General features: G+C 45.4%; 1 protein-coding gene across 6 annotated transcripts in view; it reads left to right on the forward strand.

Annotated features, from left to right (window-relative positions):
- Window positions 1-19812, forward strand: part of LOC118361162 (retinal-specific phospholipid-transporting ATPase ABCA4-like) — a 53310-nt gene that overhangs the window by 28361 nt on the left and 5137 nt on the right. For 5 of the 6 annotated variants that reach the window (XM_052483345.1, XM_052483348.1, XM_052483349.1 and 2 more), the window contains 28 exons: window positions 212-433; window positions 755-959; window positions 1284-1592; window positions 2457-2643; window positions 2913-3044; window positions 3588-3727; window positions 3939-4076; window positions 5406-5590; window positions 5734-5836; window positions 6161-6366; window positions 6458-6512; window positions 8415-8492; window positions 8828-9003; window positions 9189-9313; window positions 9514-9612; window positions 9964-10153; window positions 10397-10491; window positions 10582-10614; window positions 10848-10953; window positions 11049-11123; window positions 11253-11422; window positions 11614-11791; window positions 12125-12240; window positions 12645-12792; window positions 13028-13151; window positions 18573-18702; window positions 18954-19074; window positions 19337-19399. In XM_052483345.1, coding sequence (XP_052339305.1) covers window positions 212-433; window positions 755-959; window positions 1284-1592; window positions 2457-2643; window positions 2913-3044; window positions 3588-3727; window positions 3939-4076; window positions 5406-5590; window positions 5734-5836; window positions 6161-6366; window positions 6458-6512; window positions 8415-8492; window positions 8828-9003; window positions 9189-9313; window positions 9514-9612; window positions 9964-10153; window positions 10397-10491; window positions 10582-10614; window positions 10848-10953; window positions 11049-11123; window positions 11253-11422; window positions 11614-11791; window positions 12125-12240; window positions 12645-12792; window positions 13028-13151; window positions 18573-18702; window positions 18954-19074; window positions 19337-19399 — 3909 coding nt within the window. The remainder of the gene's footprint in view (window positions 1-211; window positions 434-754; window positions 960-1283; window positions 1593-2456; window positions 2644-2912; window positions 3045-3587; window positions 3728-3938; window positions 4077-5405; window positions 5591-5733; window positions 5837-6160; window positions 6367-6457; window positions 6513-8414; window positions 8493-8827; window positions 9004-9188; window positions 9314-9513; window positions 9613-9963; window positions 10154-10396; window positions 10492-10581; window positions 10615-10847; window positions 10954-11048; window positions 11124-11252; window positions 11423-11613; window positions 11792-12124; window positions 12241-12644; window positions 12793-13027; window positions 13152-18572; window positions 18703-18953; window positions 19075-19336; window positions 19400-19812) is intronic. The other variant, XM_052483350.1, reaches the window with a different exon arrangement.

A 19812-nucleotide genomic window follows, 5' to 3' on the forward strand; every position in this document is an offset into this window, starting at 1 on the left:
TAGATCAGAGCCTCTCAGAAGGCTGCTGTTTTGAATGTACTGTTGTGACCTCTAGTGGAAGATTTGGGAAACAAGCTAGAACTTTTTACTTTTGTCCCCCAAATTTTGTAACAATCAATTATATGTGAATTCAATGTGTAACTTCTCCTTTGTGCATGACGCAAATAGGGACTCAATTCAAACCAATTACATTCTTTATTCTGTCTTCCAGGGTGGTAAGGTGTTGAACTACAGCAACCCTCTGATCCTGTTCCTGTTTCTGCTAACCTTCACCACGGCCACCATCATGCAGTGTTTCCTACTCAGTGTCTTCTTTAACAAGGCCAACCTGGCTGCAGCCTGCAGCGGTATCATCTACTTCACCCTCTACCTGCCCCACATCCTCTGCTTTGCATGGCAGGACCGCATCACCAAGGACGACAAGATCATGGCGGTGTGTAACCTCCATATTAGTCCCCCCTGGGACACATGTACCTATCTTCATTCTTTACTCTTCTAGCTGTGTTTCAATATCCACACTAGCATATCACTTAGCATGAACAAATGTATTGGCATTCGTTCTAAGTGATACAGTATGTTAGCATGGACATTGGTACATACTGTGGCTTCTGACTCCTGACCCCAGACATGTTTTTGCTGTCTTACACCTTTAAAAAGACTAACATTTCATACAGTCAGTTTAGATAACCATCTCAACAGCTAACATCAGTTGATGTTCCTTCCGTGGCCTGTCTCTCCATCTCTGTCCTCTCAGAGCCTGATGTCCCAGGTGGCGTTTGGCTTTGGGACAGAGTACTTGTCCCGTTATGAGGAGCAGGGTCTGGGTCTGCAGTGGGACAACATCCAGACCAGCCCTCTGGAGGGGGATGAGTACTCCTTCCTCACCTCCATCTCTATGATGGCCCTGGATACTGTACTCTACGCCGTCCTTGCCTGGTACCTCGACAACGTCTTCCCAGGTAACCACCATGCTAATAGCCTAGGTACTAGTTTGTGCCATCATGCCACTCCTCGTCAGGCCATGTTTGGAGTCGACATGATAGCACGAACAGATCTGGGACCAGGCTATAATGCTATGACTCATGGCAGAAATGCATATAGTAAGTATGCCTAAATCAGTTACAAAAACTCATAATGAACGTCATAGAAGGAGTAATGTTGAAACTCAGCACCAGTTGGTTACTTTTGTACTTTTCGAGTTGATGTTCATAACTATTGGTCTTATTTGATGATTGGATTCTAAAACCAGCACCGCCTCCGTGTTTATTTCTGTTCTCCTATAGGGCAGTATGGAATTGGTCGGCCATTTTATTTCCCCATCCTGCCCTCCTATTGGCTCAACTCCAAACCCCCAAAGCCAAAAGAGTTGGAGAAACCCAGGTTTGACAACCTGGTAAATCAGGCTGAGGAGAAGCAGAAGACCAATCACGAACCAGGTGACGAGCAGAAGACTAAGGCACCAGATGAGGAGCTGCCATCCTGCAAACACCAGGACAAACGAGAGAGGCTGGGGAAGGGGAAAACAGAGGAGGAGGAGGAGGAGGAGGAGAACAAGAAGAACCAGGAGGAAAAACAAAATGGAGAAAAAGAGGGTAAAAACACATTCAAATAAATCCACTTGTCTTCTAAAGAGAATAACTAAGTGGATTTTTTTTTAAATATGTAAGTATCAAGACCATGGAGTCTTTGTCTCAGTCCAGCATCTCTGATGAATCGCTGATGAGGTTTGAAACAATAGAGCTCTCTCCCTCTCTCTCTCTCTCTGTGGCCTGCTTGCCCGGCCCATAATGCTTAGCGGCAGGCAGTGTGTGGGAACCCGCTGTCCTTGAGTGTGTTTGCTCTCCAGGTCGGGTGTCAATACAGACTGACACATTGGTACATTTCCCTCAGTCAGAGTTAGTTAATATGTGATTCAGCTCCCGTTTGGTTCGCTCCCTTTCACACAGTCAAAGTGGCAGCATTCCTTTCCCCTGATTTCACCTTCACTGTTCGCCATTGTTTTTCTTAAGACATCTCATTCAATGGTGTATCAGCAACGATTTGTCAGATTAGGGATATGAACAGTGACTAGATAAAATAACGTCTTTCAGGTCATGATGCAATGTGGTGGAAGGTCATGTGAAGTTGCTATTTTTGTGAGGCAAAAATAACATAAACAGCTTTGTTACAGTTATTATTCACTATCAGCACAGACAAACAACAGTATTTCATAACCCTGTAACAACTGTGTAACAGTACACCCATTCCAGCCTAATCAGTGCACACTACAGTGTAGATGTTGTATAATATGAATGACACACTATAATACCCTGACAAGGTAAGCTTGTTGTTCACATCTATCTGATTGTATTGATTATATTGGATTCTATCTATTAATCGTATCAGATGTTGACCTCACAACTCCTATCCCAATGACCTTTAACATCTGACCTCCAACCTCTCACCTCTCCCCCCAGGTCAGCCCAGCCATGCCTACTTTGAGGGGGAACCAGCAGGACTGGTGGAGGGTGTGTGTGTTCAGAACCTGGTCAAGGTGTTTGGTAGGGGACAAAAACCTGCGGTAGACGGACTGAGCATCACCTTCTATGAGAGCCAGATCACTGCTTTCCTGGGGCATAATGGAGCTGGGAAGACCACCACCTTGTATGTCACCCACAGTCAAATGATTCACATTTTGACCATCTGAATCAGTTCAGGGCTGTGTTTCTCAACCTGTGGTACCTTCTATCCCCTGGGATACCTGACCTATGAGCAGGTTCTTTGGGCAGAATGTGATCAACCAAAATAGATTGAGAACCACTGGTTGGGGGACAGCTTTGTGACAGTAGGTGTAGTGACTATGACTGTGACATCTGGCCATGTGACTCTGTCTGTCCTCTACACCCTCTGTCCCTCTGTGTGGTCTCCACCAGGTCTATCCTGACGGGGATGTTCCCTCCCACCTCTGGGACAGCCTCCATCTATGGGAAGGACATCCGGACAGACATGGACACCATCAGGCACTCTCTGGGCATGTGTCCCCAACACAACATCCTCTTTCACCAGTAGGTGACCTCTTACAGTGCCTGCTGCCTCAGTGGGTTAACGAGTCATATAGACACAAGGAGTGATTAGATGTGGTGATGCATTTGTCTATTGTCTTTCTCTCCACCATGTCCATGTCTCTCTCTGCACACTTATTTTCTTTCTCGTTCCCTCATCCTCTCTGTCCATCTCTCTTAGCCTCTGTCTCTTCTCTCGCTCCCCTCTCTTCCTGCGTTAGTGGGTGGGGAGGGGGAGGTAAGGTGGGGGTACTTCCTAAACAGGTCTAATTTATCTCTGTCTATGGAGATTAAGATGTTGTTCTGTGTGTCTACAGATTTAATAAAGACTATTTGGTCTGATGGGTATGTTGGGACAAGATCATAATGAAAGAAGAATGTAATGCAAAAATAATGTTGCTGAGTGATTCATAAAATCCCAACTTCCCACTCTGTTGGGGTGTTCCCCTCGAAGGAGCACATTCAGCAGAGTGCAGCTGTTCACTACAGTCTGTCCGTCTGTCTCTCTCTCTCTCTGTCTCTCTGCTCTCTCTCTGTCTCTCTCAGTATGACCGTAGAAGAACACATCCTGTTCTACAGCCTGCTGAAGGGGAGGTCTCTGTCTGAGGCTCAGCTGGAGGTAGAGAACATGCTGGAGGATCTGGGCCTGCCCCACAAGAGAGACGAGGAGGCACAGAACCTCTCAGGTTTCACACACACAAACACACACACACACACTGTGTTGGGCCTCGGGCACAGTTACAGTATATAGTTCATCATTGCTAGTTCTGTTTCACTGCCAGCGATGATGAAACAAACACTTCTTCTCATCTTTAACTTGTGTTTAGAGTGTCATAATCAAGATATGAGATACCAGTATTGTTGTCCTCTCCTAATGTCCTCATCTTCTCCTCTCAGGCGGCATGCAAAGGAAGTTGTCTGTTGCTATGGCGTTTGTGGGCGGTGCCAAGGTGGTGATTCTGGACGAGCCCACATCGGGGGTGGACCCCTACTCCAGACGATCTATCTGGGACCTACTACTCAAGTACCGATCAGGTACACACCAGACCTGGTTTATAGTTACATGTGTATTTTTATAGTTACATGTGTATTTAATTATTTGTTATTTAAATACTTTATTTTTCTGTGAGTTTGAGTATTTTTAAATACACAGCCCAAAACAATAACTTTTATTTAAGTATTTGATAGTTTTTTTTGTCTACCAAATAGATTTGAAAGTATTTTCAAATACTTATTTCAAATATTACTTTTAAATTCCTCTGTTTAATGCATAGGAGTGTATTTGAGTCAGTGTATTTGAGTTTTTTCAAATACTTTCCAAGTGTATTTACAAATCCATTATAATATTCAACTACTTGTTTTTTTCAAATTAAGGTTATCTGAATACTTATTTTGAATTGTATTGAAAAGTAATTGGAACACACTACATTACCAAATGATGTGGTCCTCGCTTTGCTGCTATAACAGCCTTCACTAGATGTTGGAACATTGCTGTGGGGACTTGCTTCCATTCAGCCACAAGAGCATTAGTGAGGTCGGGTACTGATGTTGGGCAATTAAGCATGGCTCGCAGTCGGTGTTCCAATTCATCCCAAAGGTGGTCAATGGGATTGAGGTCAGGGCTCTGTGCAGGCCAGTAAAGTTCTTCCACACCGATCTCGACAAACCATTTCTGCATGGACCTTGCTTTGTACACAGGAGCATTGTCATGCTGAAAGATGAAAGGACCTTCCCCAAACTGTTGCCACAAAGTTGGAAGCACAAAATTGTGTAGAATGTCATTGTATGCTGTAGCATCAATATTTCCCTTCTTTGGAACTAAGGAACCTAGCCCAAACTATGAAAAACAGCCCCAGACCATTACTCCTCCTCCACCAAACTTTACAGTTGGCACTATGCATCGGTGCAGGTAGCGTTCTCCTGGCATCCACCAAACCCAGATTCATCCGTTAGACTGCCAGATGGTGAGTGATTGATCACTCCAGAGAGCGCATTTCCACTGCTCCAGAGTCCAATGGCGACGAGCTTTACACCACTCCAGTCGACACTTGGCATTGCGCATGGTGATCTTAGGCTTGTGTGTGGCTTCTCAGCCATGGAAACCCATTTGATGAAGCTCCCGACGAACAGTTATTGTGCTGACGTTGCTTCCAGAGGCAGTTTGGAACTCGGTAGTGAGTGTTACAACCGAATACTCCTGCTGGATGGAGCAGGAAAAACAGCTGATTAACTGGAATTTACCAACATCGGAAATGTATAATATCAAATGCCATCTCATAATGCTAACCCTCTCTCTCTCTCTCTCTCTCTCTCTCTCTCTCTCTCTCTCTCTCATCCTCTCTCATCCTCTCTCTACCTCCCCAGGACGTACAGTGATTCTGTCCACTCACCACATGGACGAGGCTGACCTGTTGAGTGACCGTGTGGCCATCATCTCTCAGGGTCGTCTTCACTGCTGCGGCTCCCCGCTCTTCCTCAAGAACTGCTTCGGTGCCGGGTTCTACCTCACCCTGGTTCGACGAATGAAATACGAGGGACCCAGGACCAAGGTGGGATGGATACGATCTCGGAAAGAGCCTCTAAAGTGTGTTGTTGTTTGTGTGAGAGAGGGAAGTGTGCGTTAGGGTGAGTGAGTGCTTTCATTGCCTAGACAGAGGTGCGTGTCATCGATGCCGTTTTCTCTTTGTCCTAGATGAAGTGTGACTGTACTGATGAGTGTTCGTGTAAATGCTCCACCTGTACCACGTACAAAGAAGAGTCACCTCAAGCCAAAACCCCGGGCAGACAGATGGACGGTAAGGTTTTCATTGAGGAATTGAGGTGACATAAAGTATACGGGACCATAAAGCCCCTTTACACATGGCCACTTTCCTCACTAGCTGTTGCATCTGTGTATGTTCTGTATGTGTTGTAACATACTTGTAACAGGTGACATAGCCAGAACCACAGTGTTGGTTCCACCACTAGTGTTGACTCGGTTTGTGTGTGTGTGTGTGTGTGTGTGTGTGTGTGTGTGTGTGTGTGTGTGTGTGTGTGTGTGTGTGTGTGTGTGTGTGTGTGTGTGTGTGTGTGTGTGTGTGTGTGTGTGTGTGTGTGTGTGTGTGTGTTCTCCCTACCAGGTGACTTGTCAAGCATCACAGGGCTGGTCCACCACCATGTCCCAGAGGCCCGTTTGATCGAGGCTATCGGCCAGGAGTTGACCTACCTGCTGCCCAACCAGGGCTTCCAGCCCAGGGCCTACGCCTCCCTCTTCAGAGAGCTGGAGGAAACCCTCTCTGACATCGGCCTCAGCAGCTTCGGGGTCTCCGACACATCACTGGAGGAGGTGAGCCTATATTCAGTCACAATACATCAGTCCACTGCATGTTTCCATGTTTGATGGCCATGTACCATTGCACTTTCTTTTTCTCTTGTAGATATTCCTGAAAGTGACAGCGGACGGTGAAGCCAAATCTGGCAAAACTACACAAGGTAATTTAAAAAGAAGAAGATCTGAACTGTATGTCTTTTATAAATGGTGTATTGTCTGTGATGTTCTGTGTGTTGGTCTGTATAGTACTGTACTGTGATGTTCTGTGTTGGTCGGTGCAGTACTGTACTGTGATGTTCTGTGTGTTGGTCTGTATAGTACTGTACTGTGATGTTCTGTGTTGGTCGGTGCAGTACTGTACTGTGATATTCTGTGTTGGTCGGTGCAGTACTGTACTATGATGTTCAGTGTGAAGACTGTATAGTACTGTACTGTGTTGTTCTGTGTGTTGGTCTGTATTGTACTGAACTGTGATGTTCTGTGTTGGTCGGTGCAGTACTGTACTGTGATGTTCTGTGTTGGTCGGTGCAGTACTGTACTGTGATGTTCTGTGTGAAGACTGTATAGTACTGTACTGTGTTGTTCTGTGTGTTGGTCGGTGCAGTACTGTACTGTGATGTTCTGTGTTGGTCGGTGCAGTACTGTACTGTGATGTTCTGTGTTGGTCGGTGCAGTACTGTACTATGATGTTCAGTGTGAAGACTGTATAGTACTGTACTGTGTTGTTCTGTGTGTTGGTCTGTATAGTACTGAACTGTGATGTTCTGTGTTGGTCGGTGCAGTACTGTACTGTGATGTTCTGTGTGAAGACTGTATAGTACTGTACTGTGTTGTTCTGTGTGTTGGTCTGTATAGTACTGTACTGTGATGTTCTGTGTGTTGGTCTGTATAGTACTGTACTGTGACGTTCTGTGTGTTGGTCTGTACAGTACTGTACTGTGATGTTCTGTGTGTTGGTCTGTGCAGTACTATACTGTGATGTTCTGTGTGTTGGTCTGTATAGTACTGTACTGTGATGTTCTGTGTGTTGGTCTGTACAGTACTGTACTGTGATGTTATGTGTGTTGGTCTGTACAGTACTGTACTGTGATGTTCTGTGTGAAGACTGTACAGAGCTGTACTGTGCTGTTCTGTGTGAAGACTGTACATTACTGTACTGTGATGTTCTGTGTGAAGACTGTACAGCGCTGTACTGTGCTGTTCTGTGTGAAGACTGTGATGTTCTGTGTTGGTTAGTACTGTACTGTGCTGTGAAGACTGTATAGTACTGTACTGTGATAGTACTGAACTGTGACTGTGTTGGTCGGTGCAGTACTGTACTGTGATGTTCTGTGTGAAGACTGTACAGTACTGTACTGTGATGTTCTGTGTGAAGACTGTACAGTACTGTACTGTGATGTTCTGTGTGAAGACTGTAGATTACTGTACTGTGATGTTCTGTGTGAAGACTGTACAGTACTGTACTGTGATGTTCTGTGTGAAGACTGTACAGTACTGTACTGTGATGTTCTGTGTGAAGACTGTACAGTACTGTACTGTGATGTTCTGTGTGACTGTGTACTGTGCTGTTCTGTGTGAAGACTGTACAGTACTGTACTGTGATGTTCTGTGTGAAGACTGTACAGTACTGTACTGTGATGTTCTGTGTGAAGACTGTACTGTACTGTGATGTTCTGTGTGAAGACTGTACAGTACTGTGTGAAGACTGTACAGTACTGTACTGTGATGTTCTGTGTGAAGACTGTACAGTACTGTACTGTGATGTTCTGTGTGAAGACTGTACAGTACTGTACTGTGATGTTATGTGTGAAGACTGTACAGTACTGTACTGTGATGTTCTGTGTGAAGACTGTACAGTACTGTACTGTGATGTTCTGTGTGAAGACTGTACAGTACTGTACTGTGATGTTCTGTGTGAAGACTGTACAGCGCTGTACTGTGATGTTCTGTGTGAAGACTGTACATTACTGTACTGTGATGTTCTGTGTGAAGACTGTACAGTACTGTACTGTGATGTTATGTGTGTGACAGTTATGTTGAATTTGCCATCATCTACCCCCCAGACCAGAGATTGTGGCAGCAGACACCTCGACCCAGTGTAGGACACAACAAAGTAGCACTTTATGTCGACCAATCTGAAGGTGACAAGCTACAAGCTACAAGCTAGAAACTACTGCAATGGCTATAATGCTGCAATGGCTATAATGCTGCAATGGCTATAATGAACAGATATTTTATAAGCCATGGCCTTTAAACTAGGACTATCAACGTCAATGATTGACCCATATACTGTTCTCTAGTGGCATTCCAGGAAGCTGTCATAGATTCAGGCTTATGCTGAGTGGTGGCGCTGCAGGCTTGCAGATGATGCAGAGTGTTTATGGCTTTCACTGTAGAAGACCATTTAAGCTGTGTAGTATCACTTTCTGTCTGCAGACAGGGAACATTTAACTCCCAACCTCTCCCTACGTTACAGAGGCAGACAGGGAGACTGAGGCCAACAGGCAGGGGAATTCTGGGGGCTCGGAGGGCAGCGAGGGGCGGGGCTCTAGACAGGTCAAAGGTGTCTGTCTGGTCCTGAAACAGTTATTTGCGCTGCTCATCAAACGGTTTCACCACGCCACAAGATCACATAAGGACTTCTTTGCTCAGGTACCATTCTCCACAGACGGCTGTTTGCGCCGTGCATTTTGTGTCCCCTCTATCATGTGCATTGGCTATAAATCCCTATTTATAATAATGTGCAATAATGTTACTCATTTCTTGATGGTTCCAGTTTCATGATGCATAATCTGAATATGGAAACGTCCCTGTGTCCTTTTGTTTGGCTTCTTCAGATAGTTTTGCCTGCCAGTTTTGTGTTCGTATCACTGATGTTCACTACGATCGTACCTCCGTTTGGAGAGTACCCCAGCCTGACCCTTAGTCCCTGGATGTATGGACGACAGTTCACCTTCTTCAGGTGAGCATAGAGACTTCGGTCCTGCCCTGAGTCTAGCACCATTTGTTAAATCAATCGTCCAGCCAATTCAGAGCAGTCTGAGGAAGTGCAATTCCACTGGCACAACACACGAGTAGAACGCAAAAGTCGCGAATGATTATGCGGGTTTTGATCACGTTTGATAAAGACTGCTGTTGACTGTTGGATGTGCCATCTTCCAGTAACGAGCGTATCCTGGACCCTGAGATGAGGTACTTTGGAGAGGTGCTGCTGAACAAGCCTGGCTTTGGGACTCGCTGCATGGTGGATGAACCTCTGGAGTGAGTGTTGACCAGGGACAGTTCACTTACCATACGATATCCTCTGTTTGCTAAGTGTCGAAGTATAGCATCACTTTAAGACTCGATTCCAATAGGAGTCAGATATCAGTCTGGGGGCCAGAAAGCAACTCGCTGGCCAGATGTGCGCTAGGCCTGAGTTTGAGACCGTCTTAAAGAATGTCATAGTTACTGATATCATGTCGGCTACTGTATGCCCAAAAGTAACAAACATTAGGGGAGGAGGGAGGCGTCGTCGCATATGCCCGAAAAATGATTTTGCGTATCATGTTGATCCTGATAGGCACTTCAAGTGTAACAATGTGCATGTGTGCATGCGTGCTCCCGGTATAGGGATTTCCCATGTAATAACATCACAACGGAGTGGGAGATGCCGCTACTGAACCCTGCTCTGATAGACATGTTGGATGGACCAGAGTGGACCGCAGTTAACCCTTCCCCAGGCTGCCAGTGTAGTACCCCTAGGAAACTCACCATGCTGCCTGTCTGCCCTGAGGGAGCAGGGGGGATAACACCACCACAGGTTAGTGGAGACATATGCATAGGCTTTAACTGGGCTGATACAATATTGTGGTAATCAGGTGTCCCCGGTTTAAATCCCAGTCAGTCACCAATGCACACAGTTATACATACACTGTTTGTTTGTGTGTGTGTGTGTGTGTGTGTGTGTGTGTGTGTGTGTGTGTGTGTGTGTGTGTGTGTGTGTGTGTGTGTGTGTGTGTGTGTGTGTGTGTGTGTGTGTGTGTGTGTGTGCGTTGTATTATAGAGGATCCAGTCGACAGGTGATGTTGTGGTGGACCTAACAGGCAGGAATATCTCTGATTACCTGGTGAAGACTTACCCCTCCCTCATCAAGGCCAGGTACTGTGGAACTATTTCAGCCTTCATCTACTTTCTTCTGTTCTACATACACAGCTCTAATAGTAGAATTCATATGTCTTTCTTGTTCAGTTTGAAGAGCAAATACTGGGTGAATGAACAAAGGTACTATTTCCATATTTTACAAATTCGAAACGTAGTATATTTGCAATGAGCTAGGTGGGTGTTACCTTTGCTTGTGGCCGTCATGTAACGAAAAGTGATGTTGTAGCGCCCTCTGGTGGCCAGGGGCATAGTACCGTTATTGTATAAGGAGTTTCAGCTCTCACTGAGTACGCTGTCTTACTCCTGGTGTTCAGATATGGAGGTATATGTGTTGTCTGTTGTCTGTCATCCAGGTATGGAGGTATTTCTGTCGGGGGACAGCTTCCTGTGTTAGATGTGGACCCTAAGACCATTCAGGACGCAGCGTCACAGCTGGGACGACTGCTCAATGTTACTGGGGTACGATTACTAAAGATGTCTCTGGTGTGGATCTTTACACACTTCAACAGCCCTGTAACTGTCCATGTAACCAATCATGGTACTCTTCTTTTCAGGGTAAATACTCCAAACAAACTCTGAAGGACATAGGAACCTTCCTCCGATACATGGAGAGTGAATACAATGTCAAGGCAAGGCATATATTGCACTTGTCTACACTGTATACAATTTAACCCTCTACTGCAAATCCACTGTCTAACTTTTGTACCATACACCAGCAAAAGAAGATTCACTAGAATGTGCATTCTGTATTTTTGAAGGTGTGGTACAACAACAAGGGCTGGCATGCCATGGTGGCCTTCATGAACGTGGCCAACAACGCCATCCTCAGAGCCAACCTGCCCAAAGATGCCAGCCTGGATGTATACGGCATCACCACTATCAACCACCCTCTCAACCTTACCAAGGAACAATTGTCTGAAGTCACTGTGTGAGTACTAGCCTTTCAGGAGATTTGATACTTTAGGTCACTGTGTGAGTACTAGCCAGGCGAGGTTTTAAAGACAGATCTCCTGGATCACCTAACCCCGTTCTGTGTCCCTGTGAGCACCTCAGTGGATGTGGTGGTGGCTATCTAACCCTACTCCCTCTCCTCTCCTCTCCTCTCCTCTCCTCTCCTAGTCTGAGCACCTCAGTGGATGCGATGGTGGCTATCTGTGTTGTCTTCGCCATGTCCTTTGTCCCAGCCTCCTTTGTGCTCTACCTCATCCAGGAGAGGGTGACCCAGGCCAAACACCTCCAGTTCGTCAGCGGGGTCAGTCCCGTCATCTACTGGATGGCCAACTTCCTCTGGGACATGGTATGTCTCCCGTCATACTCTCTCCAATCTCACATTGACACACACACCAAGTTCTTGACATGCCAAAACGGTTCGTGGCGAGGCCACCCACTCTCTTAAATTATCTATATCAATGTGGCATGGCAGATCATTCCAGTGAAGAGAGATCACAGTGAAGTGATAGGTTGTAGAAACGCTATTTACCATCTGTGACATACCGTATTCCACCTAATGTCATGTAGTTTATTACCTGAAGGGCATACGTGTCTACTCAAACAGCCCAACAGATTGAGAGATACGTTTGATCTTTCTACGTAGGGCTTGACATTCATTGTGCCACTTCCCCCTCATCAGGTGAATTACTCTATCAGTGCAGCACTGGTGGTGGCTATTTTCATGGTCTTTGACAAGAAGTGCTACACGTCGCCAACCAACCTCCAACCCCTGACAGCCCTGCTCATGCTCTATGGGTAAGTCAGTGTACTACAGTACAGTACGCCCCGTTTACTTGGGCTAAAGGTGGAAGGTTACCGATTTAGGTTAGCGGTAATTTATCCTTGGAGAGTGCATCTTCGAACAGCCCTTTATAGCATGATCTAAATGATGAATGGATTGTACTGTACAGCGATACAGGCGACGAGAACTTGAGTGGTGTTAATGGGGCTAAACTTGTAGCAGGTTTATAGTGCTGCTCACGCCACTCAACTCCATCCAACAGTAACAGAATAAGCTGACATTCTGGACCAGAGGAAACCCTTCTTCTAGAATGAACATTTAGGCAAGGACCACATGTAAATGTTAAGGTGATCCTAAAAAATATAAGCTTGATCAAACGATGAGAAAAACCCTCCCTACCTGTCTCTGTTCACTGCAGGTGGTCTGTGACTCCCATGATGTACCCCATGTCCTACATCTTCAGTATTCCCAGCACAGCCTACGTCTCTCTGTCCTGCATCAACCTGTTCATTGGCATCAACAGCAGTGCCATCACCTTCATCCTTGACCTGTTTGACAGCACAGCGGTGAGTGGAGAGCACAGCCTGGGATAAACGCTTCCTGTACTTACTCACAGACCTGTCTGTCTCTACCCCCTGCTCAATGACTCTTCAAATACTAGTACTTGTTGAGTGACTCGATTCTACTATGTGGTTCGGCCCTCCATTTCTGTCTCTTCCTCCCCCTCCCCTCTCTCTCTCTCTCTCTCCCCCCACTCCCTCCCATTATTTATGTATCACTCTAACTTCCTGCTTCTCTCAGGCGCTGTATAAGTGTAACCAGCTGCTGAAGAAAATGCTGCTGATCTTCCCCCACTATTGTCTTGGCCGGGGTCTGATCGACATGGCTATGAATCAGGCTGTTACTGACGTCTATGCCCGCTTTGGTGAGTCACACTCCCTCCACCCCTCACACCCCCTGCCCCGTCACCCCCTTCAACCCCTTGCCACCCCCACCACTCGCTCCAAGGTCTGCATTCTGATTGGTCAGCAGGGAAATACCGCTAGCAACCCTAGCCTGTTCTGCAGGTCTTGGACACCTCCAGACCCCAAAGCCAAAATCCTGATGCATTCAGAATGCCATAACAGGACGGGAATACCATTGGCCTCGGATGGCCCCGGGTTGGGCCGACTGCCTCTGAAACATGATGCTGTGTTTTTGTCCTGCCGAAGGTCTAGGAGATTTACACCCAAGACACTTCTCAAATAACTCGTGGATCTGAATAAGCTTTCCCCTAATCGGCTGATAAGACCAGTCAAAGCCAGTGGCTGGCGACAAGCTTCCGAAAGTACGCAATGTTCTGTCCATGTACACAGATATGATATCCGAGTTAAAAGTATGCCGAAATGAATAGGGCCTGATTTGATTTATTTTTAAACTTAAAAAAAAAAAAAACATTTGAATAAAAAATAAATCCACTGAGTAAATCTAACATCCAGATTCTCGAGCTGCAACACACAGACATGTACGGAGTTTGTGTCAACGGACATGGAGATGAATACATCATTATTCGACGTAGCTACCAGGTGTCTGCCCCTCCCGTTTGTTGTGATGCTGAGTTTGCCGACTGTCAGCTGTACATAAACACGTGGACGTGTGTTGTGGAAAAGCAAACACTGATTGTTTCAAGCTAACGTTAGCGAACATAAGATGGACATTCAGTGGGCTCTAAACTGCCATCAGTTTACTCGCATTAACTAGTGAAATAAATGAAATGCAAATATGAAAAATAACTGGTCGCATTTGTGCGAGTATGATATACATTTAATTCTGCGTCCCATTAGTTGTCTTTCCCACGTAACATTACGAGGATCACTCAACCAGATAGACTGTAAATGTAATAATGATCCACGTCACATTACAAAAGTAAAAGTATAATCAAAAATAAATATAAACATCTTGGCATTAAATGGAGTCAGGAGTTTAGAAGACCGCGATGAAGAATGAATGAGTGTCTGGTATTAGCGACAGAGGCAATGCTTCTAAAATACTTTTGCACTAGATTTGAGATTTGATCAATTTCGAAAATCTGAAATGATGTATGTGCTGCAAAGAAATACAATAGGCACCTTTACATAGACTGAAACAGCGGACTCTTCTAGCGAACACCGTTCTGATTCCCATTGCGTAGCCAGTTTGCGATCATTTGTTTTTGTGTTTTCAAAATGATTTTGCTTTCAGTGTTGATTAGGAATGGTGTCTAAAAAGCCAATACTTGTGAGCAGGCACTAGTGATTGGCCATGTTTGAGAGGTGACAAGCGTTCCTCTACTATAGAGACTAAACTTATGTAACAATTTGTGCTAAGAAAAACGTTAAAGATAATTATCTTCATTCTACACTGTACATTTAATCTCCATGAATAAATGCTTTTTGTGTGTATTTTCTAATGACATATTGTTAGTGACTTTTACCATTTGTGCAAATGGGATGCTGTCAATGAAGTATTCCAACCTTTTATAGACTTGATTTGGTACAATTCCATAATTGCAATCAGACTCACCAGCAGCGCGTGGACGAGCGTGCGTGCTACTCGCGCAAGTGAGTCTCCAATTTGCCGTAATACCCTATGCTTCACGGAATCGTGGCTGAATAACGACATAGATATTCAGCTAACGGGATACACAGATGCTGGCACTAAGACCGCACTCAGTCAGCTGTATAAGGAAATAAGCAAACAGGAAACCACTCAGCCAGAGGCGGCGCTCCTAGTGGCCGGAGACTTTAATGCAGGGAAACTTAAATCAGTTCTACCAAATCTCTATCAACATGTTAAATGTGCAACCAGAGGGAAAGAAATTCTAGATCACCTGTACTCCACACACAGAGACGCGTACAAAGCTCTAACCTCGCCCTCCATTTGGTAAATCCGACCACAACTCTATCCTCCAGATTCCTGCTTACAAGCAAAAATTAAAGCAGGGAGAACCAGTGACTCGGTCTATTAAAAAAATGGTCAGATGAAGCAGATGCTAAACTACAGGACTGTTTTGCTATCACAGACTGGAACATGTTCCGGGATTCTTCCGATGACATTGAGGAATACACCACATCAGTCACTGGCTTTATCAATAAGTGCATTGGGGACGTTGTCCCCACAGTGACTGTACGTACATACCCCAACCAGAAGCCATGGATTACAGGCAACATTCTCACTGAGCTAAAGGGTAGAACTGCCGGTTTCAAGGTGCGGGACTCTAACCCGGAAGCTTAAAAGAAATCCTGCTATTCACTGCGACGAACCATCAAACAGGAAAAGCGTCAATACAGGGCTAAGATTGAATCATACTACACCGGCTCCAACGCTTGTCGGATATGGCAGGGCTTGGAAACTATTACAGACTACAAAGGGAAGCACAGCCGCGAGCTGCCCAGTGACACGAGCCTACCAGACGAGCTAAAGCACTTCTATGCTCGCTTCGAGGCAAGCAACACTGAGGCATGCATGAGAGCATCAGCTGTTCCGGACGACTGTGTGATCACGCTCTCCGTAGCCGACGTGAGTAAGACCTTTAAACAGGTCAACAGACACAAGGCTGTGGGGCCAGATGCATTACCAGGACGTGTGCTCCGGGCATGTGCTGACCAACTGGCAGGTGTCTTCACTGACATTTTCAACATGTCCCTGATTGAGTCTGTATTACCAACATGCTTCAAGCAGACCACCATAGTCCCTGTGCCCAAGAACACAAAGGCAACCTGCCTAAATGACTACAGACCCGTAGCACTCACGTCCGTAGCCATGAAGTGCTTTGAAATTCTGGTAATGGCTCACATCAACACCATTATCCCAGAAACCCTAGACCCACTCCAATTTGCATACCACCCAAACAGATCCACAGATGATGCAATCTCTATTGCACTCCACACTGCCCTTTCCCACCTGGACTAAAGGAACACCTATGTGAGAATGCTGTTCATTGACTACAGCTCAGAATTTAACACCATAGTACCCTCAAAGCTCATCACCAAGCTAATGATCCTGGGACTAAACTCCTCCCTCTGCAACTGGATCCTGGACTTCCTGACAGGCCGCCCCCAGGTGGTGAGGGTAGGTAGCAACACATCTGCCACGCTGATCCTCAACACTGGAGCTCCCCAGTGTTGCGTGCTCAGTCCCCTCCTGTACTCTGTATGGTTTTTCCTAGCCACCGTGCTTCTACACCTGCATTGCTTGCTGTTTGGGGTTTTAGGCTGGGTTTCTGTACAGCACTTTGAGATATCAGCTGATGTACGAAGGGCTATATATATACATTTGATTTGATTTGATACTCCCTGTTCACCCATGACTGCATGGCCAGGCACGACTCCAACACCATCATTAGGTTTTCTGACGACACAACAGTGGTAGGCCTGATCACCGACAACGATGAGATAGCCTGTAGGGAGAAGGTCAGAGACCTGGCCGGGTGGTGCCAGAATAACAACCTATCCCTCAACGTAACCAAGACTAAGGAGATGATTGTGGACTACAGGAAAAGGAGCACCGAGCACGTCCTCATTCTCTACAACAAACTAGATTGGTCCAAACACACCAAGACAGTCGTGAAGAGGGCACGACAAAGCCTATTCCCCCTCAGGAAACTAAAAAGATTTGTCATGGGTCCTGAGATCCTCAAAAGCTTCTACTGCTGCAACATCGAGAGCATCCTGACCGGTTGCATCACTGCCATCCAGGACCTCTACACCAGGCGGTGTCAGAGGAAGGCCCTAAAAACTGGCAAAGACCCCATAGACTGTTCTCTCTACTACTGCATGGCAAGCGGTAATGGAATGCAAAGTCTAGGACAAAAAGGCTTCTCAACAGTTTTTACCCCCAAGCCATAAGACTCCTGAACAGGTGGTTACCCAGACTATTTGCATTCTGTGCCCCCCCAACACCTCTTTTTACGCTTCTGCTACTCTCTGTTCATCATATATGCATAGTCACTTTAACCATACCTACACGTACATACTACCTCAATAAGCCTGACTAACAGGTGTCTGTATATAGCCTAGCTACTCTTTTTTCAAATGTCTTTTTACTGTGGTTTTATTTCTTTACTTACCTACACACACACACACACACACACACATACTTTTTTTCTTCTTTTTTCACACCATTGGTTAGAGCATGTAAGTAAGCATTTCAGTGTAAGGTCTACTACACCTGTTGTATTCGGCGCAGTGACAAATACATTTTGATTTGATTTGAGGTTTCCTCCAGGTGTGACGCTTGGCATTCAGGCCAGAGAATCTTGTTTTTCATGGTCTGAGATTCTTTAGGTGCCTTTTGGCAAACTCCAAGCTGGCTGTCATGTGCCTTTTACTGCGGACTGGCTTCCATCTGGCCACTCTACCATAAAGGCCTGATTGATGGAGGGCTGCAGAGATGGTTGTTCTTCTGGAAGGTTCTCCTATCTCCACAGAGGAACTCTAGTGCTCTGTCAGAGTGACCATCGGGTTCTTGGTCACTTCCCTGACCAAGGCCCTTCTCTTCTGATTGCTCAGTTTGGCCGGGCAGCCAGCTCTAGGAAGAGTCTTGGTGGTTCTAAACTTCTTCCATTTAAGAATGAATGAGGCCACTGTGTTCTTGGGGACCTTCAATGCTGCAGAAATTGATTGGTACCCTTCCACAGATCTGTGCCTCGACACATTCCTGTCTTGGAGCTCAACTGTCAATTTCTTGGATCTCATGGCTTGGTTTTTGCTCTGACATGTACTGTCAACTGTGGGACCTTATATAGACAGCTGTGTGCCTTTCCAAATCATGTCCAATCAATTGAATTTATTACAGGTGGACTCCATTCAAGTTGTAGAAACATCTCAAGTATGATCAATGTAAACAGGATGCACCTGAGCTCAATTTCGAGTCTCATAGCAAAGTGTCTGAATACTTATGTCTATAAGTTATTTCAGTTTTTTATTTGTAATACAACCTGTTTTCGCTTTGTCATTATGGGGTATTGTGTGTAGATTGCTGAACATTTTTATTTATTTAATCAATTCTCGAATAAGGCTGTAAAATATAAAAATGTGGAAAAAGTGAACAGTCTGAATACGCCCCGTTGGCACTGTCGGACGGTAGTGGATATAGGAGACTTTAGGAGCATCTGCCACCGAGTGTGCATGCACCATCACCCAGTTTTCTTGATGAATGTTTTATGTGAAGATAAGCTGACTGATTAAAGTGTAACAGGAGCATATTCCGTGTTGTCAGCACTCAAACTTTTCCCACTTCTCACACATCGGTTAGATCAGATGGTGTACGAATGCGGATTATTCCATGCTACATGCTGATCCTGTTTGCTCTGCTTTGTGTGTGTCAGGCGAGGACTTCAGTCTGGACCCCTACAGTTGGGACTTTGTAGGGAAGAACCTGGTCTTCATGGCTGTTGAGGGCTTTGTCTATTTCATCATGAACATCCTGATCCAGTACCGCTTCTTCCTGGATCACTGGTAACCAACAGCTTCACTTCACATCTAATATACAAGTCTACATTGCTTTAGTACTTTAGAAGATCATCTAATTGGTGAAGCTAATTCATCTTTGTATGGTGTTTTTGAATCTGTTGGATCAGAATCGCATGACTCTGTTGACCATTACCAGTTGACTAGTACCAGTAACTCTATGCGTTATTGATTGTGAGAGCAGTCCAGAACAGCACTTCGCCACTTACCTTAAACCTCTGACCTCTTACCTGTAATAGGATCACAGATTGTAAGACGGATCCCATCATGGAGGAAGACGTGGATGTGGCCCAGGAGAGAGAACGCATCTATAATGGGGGAAGCAAGAATGACATCTTAAAGATTAGAGACCTCACCAAGGTATGCTAACTAACTAACTAACTAACTGACTGACTAACTGACTGACTGACCACTCAGGACTCCTGTGTTATGTGTTTCTCTGTTATTGACTCAATAATTTGCAGTGTGAACAAGATCGTTATATCTTTCTCAATCTCTTTCTCTTCCTCTCTATTTATCTCTAACTACTCCCTCTCTCTCTCTCTCTCTCTCTCTCTCTCTCTCTCTCTCTCTCTCTCTCTCTCTCTCTCTCTCTCTCTCTGCTCTCTTTCTCTCCTCCCAGACATACATGGGGAAGACAAAGCCAGCTGTGGACAGGATCTGTGTGGGAGTGTCACCTGGGGAGGTCAGTACAGTACCACCCTATACTATAGACCTCTATATAAACTCAGCAAAAAAGAAATGTCCTCTCACTGTCAACTGCATTTATTTTCAGCAAACTTAACATGTGTAAATATTTATATGAACATAACAAGATTCAACAACTGAGATATAAACTGAACAAGTTCCACAGACATGTGACTAACAGAAATGGAATACTATGTCCCTGAACAAAGGGAGGGGGGGGGGTCAGTAACAGTCTGTATCTGGTGTGGCCACCAGCTGCATTAAGTACTGCAGTGCATCTCCTCCTCATGGACTGCACCAGATTTGCAGACCTAGCAGTATGGCTGGTGGCATTGTCATGCTGGAGGGTCATGTCAGAATGAACCTTCAGGAAAGGTACCACATGAGGGAGGAGGATATCTTCCCTGATGT

The sequence above is a fragment of the Oncorhynchus keta genome, chromosome 28 (assembly GCF_023373465.1).
Source record: "Oncorhynchus keta strain PuntledgeMale-10-30-2019 chromosome 28, Oket_V2, whole genome shotgun sequence".
In the NCBI taxonomy this organism is placed as follows: Eukaryota; Metazoa; Chordata; class Actinopteri; order Salmoniformes; family Salmonidae; genus Oncorhynchus; species Oncorhynchus keta.